The sequence below is a fragment of the Dufourea novaeangliae genome, unplaced genomic scaffold, assembly GCF_001272555.1.
Source record: "Dufourea novaeangliae isolate 0120121106 unplaced genomic scaffold, ASM127255v1 scaffold96, whole genome shotgun sequence".
Classification (NCBI taxonomy): Eukaryota; Metazoa; Arthropoda; class Insecta; order Hymenoptera; family Halictidae; genus Dufourea; species Dufourea novaeangliae.
The window spans coordinates 568,139-574,138 of record NW_015373974.1 but is presented as its reverse complement, the minus strand read 5'-3'; the positions used below and the strand labels follow the sequence as shown (position 1 = coordinate 574,138).

The window sequence follows — 6,000 nt, the reverse complement described above, 5'->3', positions numbered from 1 at the left end:
GACCGAGAGGATCGTCTCCTTTTCCTTCTCGGATCATAATTCACTTCTGAAATGTCTCCTTTCACCCTCAACAAAGATTCATTCCCAGGGAACTTTTACCTACTGGATATTCAGCACGGAAAAGAATCTTCTCACAGCGCATCCTCTTGAAATTGAACGCAGATCAACGACCTTCCAACGGAGTTCGAGAACCTCTTGATCTGTGGATAAACTTTTCGTGCATTCTTCTTTTTTTTTTTTTTAAATTCTTGTCTTCGTATCACGTGTGTCCATTAGGACCAGAAAAATTACTGAGAGTATTAACAATCTTTTTAATTATTTTCACTCTTTTTATGAATATATGACAAAGTGTAACCAACGACAAGTGTTGTTTCACAAATGGAAAACCAATTATTCTTTTTTTTTTGTTAAGAATCACAAAGATGAAGACGTTATGGCTGATGGTGCTCCTCGCTGGCGTCGCAGTGAACGCCCAACGTCGACTTGCTCTTCCTGATCCACGCAGTTGTGCCAATCGTGAGCATAATTTCAATTATGAATTGCTTTCTTCGTTCCACTGTTTTTCCTTCTTTTTTACACAACCACGGTGTACTGAAACGATGTTCCATTACAGGAGTACGGCACGCCACATATAGAGACGGTAGAGGCGTCGCTCATTCGTACTTCTTCAGCTGGGAGCATCAACCGACCAGAAATCTTGAGGTGGACTGGCTCGACTCGCGTAACATCTGCAGAAGACATTGTATGGATGCAGTTTCACTTGAGACGCCGCAAGAAAATGAGTTTATTAAACAGAGACTTGTTCGTGGTGAGCTACGACACGGAAGAATATTATTTCACAAAACAGATTCTACGTATACAGTGGACTCTTACTATATTGCCACGTGAGGCACTTCCCCTTCACACGTACTTTCGGGCAAAGAAATTCACTCTCCCACTAGGACCCAACTGTTGCGCAACGCTGAGGCTATGACGATAGAATTTGGCATGGAGGGGGCTCTGAACTCATTGCCATTTTACTCCCCTGCAGTTCTGACCATGGCAATATAGTCAGAGTTCATTGCACCCTCGACTTCCGCCAGGGGAAAAAGTTATGTAAGGAAAAGACTTCCTACCACTTGGTCTCAGAGTTACTGAAATTTATGCCAAATTAATATTTATTTTAGTATTTGAAATAAATTTATCAAGCAATAGGAGACCCCTTACCCCTACATTGATATTTTCCTAGAGGAAGCCGAGTTTGCCCGTCGTACTTCGTTCCTTCCATTGCTTACGTGTTCGATTATTCAATTGTCTAGGAAACGTGAGATACATTTGGACGTCTGGACGTAAATGTAACTTCAACGGCTGCGACCGACCAGACCTTCAACCGCAAAATGTCAACGGATGGTTCTGGTCTGGTTCAGGAGCCAAAATCGGCGCCACCACGCAACGGAATTCCGGCGACTGGAGTCACACCGGTGGATACGGACAGGCGCAACCCGACAACCGCGAGGCTGCCCAAGTATTTAACGTTAAATCTACTTAGATTCTATTGTATCTTAAAATATATTCGGTACATAAATGGAGTGTTTATGTTACAGGGCAACGACGAGTCCTGCCTGTCGATTCTGAACAACTTCTACAACGACGGGGTGAAATGGCACGACGTCGCCTGCCACCATCGAAAACCGTTCGTCTGCGAGGACAGCGACGAGCTTCTAAACTTCGTGGTCTCCAGAAATCCTGGCATTCGCCTTTAAAGTTCACATTAAACAGCTTTCGTTTGATTCTTGAACCGTTCAACGTCTGAGAGCATTCAACGGAAGTGAAAAACACCTCAGGCAACAGCTTTTGTATCATAGCGTCATTGTATCATTGTTCTAAATTAATTCTCGCTTTTCTCCTTAATCATTTCTCTACGATTAATTTAAATGTTGCGTTAGACGTTGAACAATCAAGGATCGCGATAGACTTCTTAGCTGGTAGAAGCTGTCCGTCTAATTGTAACTTTTGTACTCTTTCTTTTTCTATAGAAAATAAAAAGCATTCATCGATACTTTCGTGTGACTATTCATTTTGTTTGTTTCCGCAGAGTAACACAATGTTGATTTTTAAAAAAACTTTATTTTGTCCCTTATTAGTACCTTGTAGTTTACACCTTTAAAGCATATTTTCTTGGAGGGAAGGCGGATTGTTTGCGTACTTCTTTCAGAGTCTTTTTGTTGGCCTGGAAAGGTGTCAATGCCCTTCTGAGTGCTCTAGTTTTCTTTGGTCTCAAGTCCAGAGGCTTGTACTTTTTGTTTTTATACAACAGACGCAAGTTTTCCTTTTGCTTTTGATGCATAATAATGTACACTCTAGCTATTGCCTTCCTTACAACACGGCTGAAATACAAAGAAAATCAAATAACCTTATACGGATAAACAGTATTCAATAATATATATTTGTATTTAAGTTTAATGCTGAATTTCATATAGCGTTATCAAAATCTCTTATTGTAAGGAATTGAATACCTTCGACAAAGCGATTTCATGTATTTTATTGTCTTTAATATCAATAAAGATTATTCTAGTTTTTACATTACTCTTATCTGCATTTGTTAAGTTACACAATTTAAATTAATTTTTAAAGGTGATTTCACCTACTTAGGGTTAAAAAACTGTAGAAACTTCAACGTTGTTCTTTAAATTTAAATTGTTAAGTCACTTCAAGATTTTAAAACTTTATTTCAAGCACACAGAAATGTAATAAAATAATGATAATATATTCAGAGTTTATACATACATCTTTGAAAGTTTAGAAGCAGCTCCTCCAGTGACTTTAGCCACACGCAGGTTGGTCAACTCTGTTTTGAGGCCCAGCAGCTGCTTGAGCAGCTCCTCCTTGTCTTTCGTCCTCAGCTCCGTGCACTTAACCTTACCCTAAAAACAATAATCACAACACTTTTCAGTAAATAACCACTTCTAAACACTTTCGAAAACCCCAACAATTAGTAACACATGTTTTCTTCTATGTTACTGTCAATGAAAACATTGTCTTCGGACTTCTATCTAATGTTACGTTTGAAAAGCAACTGACTCATTTCACGACGATTTTTTAATGCAATTAAAGTATAATTAATGTAACCGGAAGTAAGTAACTCAAACAAGGAACGTTAACAAGTAATGATTTTAGGATTTTGTTGTGGCCGTAAGGGTTGAGGTTATGTATTAGAATGTATTGTTGAATGCCATTTGAGGGGAAAAAATGTATACATATTTGGAATCGCATTGCATTGAAGAAAATGATAATCAAATTGATAAAGGGCGATCGATGAGGATGTTTTAAGCAGAAACAGATTTTCACTCGTTCACTAACCATCTTGCGGCAATTCCTCTTCGATGGAAAAAGAAACAGGGAAGAAAATCACGAATCAACGGGACGGATAGATACGCATCTCTCAGATGTTTGAAGTAGCTCCATCTAACGGACAAAGTAAAAACACCGTGTGTTTCTTAAATTTAACCGCGAATTTCAAAACAAACTAATAAAATATTTTCAAGATAATGAAAAGATTTATATGGTGTTAATATTTGATTGTGGAGGTTCATATATGTGTACATATAGAAGATATGTGCATTGAAGTGTAAATGAACTGAATTTAAAGATATATTTATATATCTAACACCCTTTATTATTAGTTATTAATTTCTAATTACATGATAAACTTTTCTTTCCATTATTGTATTTAAAGATAGAGGAATCGTGATAAATTTTATTTTTGCAAGTTACTTTCTATTTATAACTTAAAATAATATTGAAAATATTTTGTCACAGTTACCACACTATAGATTATGTATTCTTTGTTTTTGGTATTGTTTTCATGTAGTCCTGCAAACGGCATTCAATTTTGAACGTTGATTTTGGGGTTATAATTAAAAAAAAATCTTGTAAATAGTTATTGAAATTATAATGTCAGTTGGAAGTATGATGAAACCAATTAAATAATGTATGCAGTTATATAAGAAGTTTAATACAATTTGTCAATATGTAATATATACATATGTATATATATAAACTAAGCAATCTTCGTTAAGAAATTTCAATGTACAAGAAAGAAATAAATGCCGTTATTTGTAAATAAACTCATTATTAAATCTCTCTAATTATACTGTCGTATTTGTTACGTTAATAGTTTAATATTATTATTAAAATAATGAATCCTGAAGGCGAAGCACGAAACTTTCAACGCGTACTTCTGGATGAGGTTTTTTCAAAGGTAGATAGTTCAATAAAATATAAGATAGTCAAATAAATATTATTTTCCTTAAAACAGTACTTTTTTTATTATCAATGGCGGAACGGAAATTTGAATAACGTTTCAAGGATTCAGTCCATCAATACATATATCGTATTTAATTTTCTGTAAGTTTTTGAATTTTGAGAATATTTTCTATGTATAATATAAATTAACTTTTTGAAGGCAATACAACGAAATGAACAACAATGCAAAATATGGACAGACTACAAAAAAGGTCATGAGAAAGTTGCACAGGCACTGCATACTTTTCAAAAAAATGTGTATGTAAATTGTATGGTACCTGTAGGGAAGAGAGCATTGCTGAAGGGAAAATTAATTCACACGAATGAAGTACTTGCTTGTTTGGGTGATGGATATTTTGTAAAATATAGTGCTGAAGGTGCAGCAGCACTTTGTGCAAGAAGAATACAACGTAAGTTTAATAGATAGCAGAATGTGATGAATAAAGTAAAATTTGATATGATAAATTAATTAGGTTCTAAATATATGTTTCCTAATAGATGCTGAAGAAATGTTAAAGAAGTTGGGCACTGAGAGGGATTTATATGAAACAAGGATGTTATTTGCAAACAGTAATCTTTTTGAAAATTGTGCTGGTAAAGAAATTGTGGAACATTGGAACAATGATCAAATTGAAGAATGGAAAGGTAATTCCTATATTCTTTTCAAGTTTAATCTAAATTGGTAAGAACTAAACTTTCTTTCGCAGTAAAACATAGGGAAAAAGAGAGAGAGTATCACCAGAAATTAGCTAAATTTAAGCAAGAAGAAAAAAAGAAAATTGAAACGGAAGAAGATCTGTTTGAGAGACTTGATCAGCTTGAATTAGAGGAAGAGTTAGCCGACGAATTTAATAGGTATATTACTTCGGTATTGTTATTACTGTCATTTATCATTTTCAAATAAAATGTATTCTCTTTGTAGATTGAAAGATGAACAATATGAACTCTTTGGAGATGAGCCAGAAGATTATTCCTACGATTCAGAAAGTTCGTCTGAAAGTGAAAAGGACAGTTTCAATGAGGACAAAAAGGAAGAAGAGAAGGAAGAAGTGATGGACACACAGTCTGTGGAAGAAGTTGAAAGTCGTAAAATAAAAAAGTCAGTTTCATTCGTTGAGCCAGGTAACACTGTAAATAAACAGAAAGTTGAGGAGTCAACAGAAATAAAGCAAACGAACGAAGAAATTGAAGACTCTGAAGAAAGTATTATTCGGATAGAATTTAGACATTCTGAATGCAATCCAGTCAGAATGTCGGAAGAGGATTCAATAAAAACGCCAGCAGATATTTATAGGATATTTTCCAAGCCTAAATCGATCTTAAAGAGATCGTCAAATGATATCCCACCTATTCAGGCTCCTCCACCAGATTACAGTACAGAAGAAGACGAAGAGGAAGAAGAATCTATTAAGCCTTCTACATATGAAACAGTAAGAATTCAGAACCGTTTGTGTCTTGACATTATGTTTAGAATACAATAAATTACATTTTTTTAAATATAAACGGTGTTTCATAACTTCTAGGTAGTGAAAGATATCAAGGAAAGAGATACATCGTCGGAAATACAGAACGTTTCAAATAAGGACAAAGAAACTCGGCCAGTTAGTAGATTTAAACGCGATCGCCAGCTGAAGAAATAATGGATTGTGGTTTAAAACCACTTTCTTTTAAATAAAAAATGTTTTCTAGTAAAATATACGTTTCTATTCTGTTCTG

The 6,000-nt window shown here is 35.0% G+C and overlaps 3 protein-coding genes across 3 annotated transcripts; 2 read left to right on the top strand and 1 right to left on the bottom strand.

The window, feature by feature from the left end:
- The first annotated feature begins 422 nt into the window (after positions 1-422).
- Positions 423-1,742, top strand: LOC107187012 (L-selectin). Its single transcript, XM_015575001.1, has 4 exons — positions 423-516; positions 614-808; positions 1,299-1,504; positions 1,584-1,742. The coding sequence occupies exons 1-4, from the start codon at positions 423-425 to the stop codon at positions 1,740-1,742; spliced, it is 654 nt and encodes a 217-aa protein (XP_015430487.1).
- Positions 1,743-2,086: 344 nt separating this feature from the next.
- Positions 2,087-3,400, bottom strand: LOC107187015 (60S ribosomal protein L35). Its single transcript, XM_015575005.1, has 3 exons — positions 3,340-3,400; positions 2,767-2,903; positions 2,087-2,366 (listed from the first exon to the last, which is right to left on the bottom strand). The coding sequence occupies exons 1-3, from the start codon at positions 3,340-3,342 to the stop codon at positions 2,135-2,137; spliced, it is 372 nt and encodes a 123-aa protein (XP_015430491.1). The 5' UTR covers positions 3,343-3,400; the 3' UTR covers positions 2,087-2,134.
- A 775-nt stretch (positions 3,401-4,175) lies between these two features.
- On the top strand, positions 4,176-5,924 carry LOC107187050 (unconventional prefoldin RPB5 interactor). The gene is made up of 6 exons (XM_015575046.1): positions 4,176-4,240; positions 4,445-4,694; positions 4,783-4,929; positions 4,992-5,139; positions 5,207-5,714; positions 5,808-5,924. The coding sequence occupies exons 1-6, from the start codon at positions 4,178-4,180 to the stop codon at positions 5,922-5,924; spliced, it is 1,233 nt and encodes a 410-aa protein (XP_015430532.1). The 5' UTR covers positions 4,176-4,177.
- Positions 5,925-6,000: the final 76 nt, after the last annotated feature.

Coding starts and splice junctions, on each gene's coding strand:
- LOC107187012 (XM_015575001.1), top strand. CDS start 423: ATGAAGACGTTATGGCTGATGGTGCTCCTCGCTGGCGTCGCAGTGAAC. Junction 517..613: donor TCCACGCAGTTGTGCCAATC/GTGAGCATAATT, acceptor GTTCCATTACAG/GAGTACGGCACGCCACATAT. Junction 1,505..1,583: donor ACAACCGCGAGGCTGCCCAA/GTATTTAACGTT, acceptor TTTATGTTACAG/GGCAACGACGAGTCCTGCCT.
- LOC107187015 (XM_015575005.1), bottom strand. Junction 2,367..2,766: donor GCTTCTAAACTTTCAAAGAT/GTATGTATAAAC, acceptor TTTGTATTTCAG/CCGTGTTGTAAGGAAGGCAA.
- LOC107187050 (XM_015575046.1), top strand. CDS start 4,178: ATGAATCCTGAAGGCGAAGCACGAAACTTTCAACGCGTACTTCTGGAT. Junction 5,140..5,206: donor TTAGCCGACGAATTTAATAG/GTATATTACTTC, acceptor TTCTCTTTGTAG/ATTGAAAGATGAACAATATG. Junction 5,715..5,807: donor AGCCTTCTACATATGAAACA/GTAAGAATTCAG, acceptor CATAACTTCTAG/GTAGTGAAAGATATCAAGGA.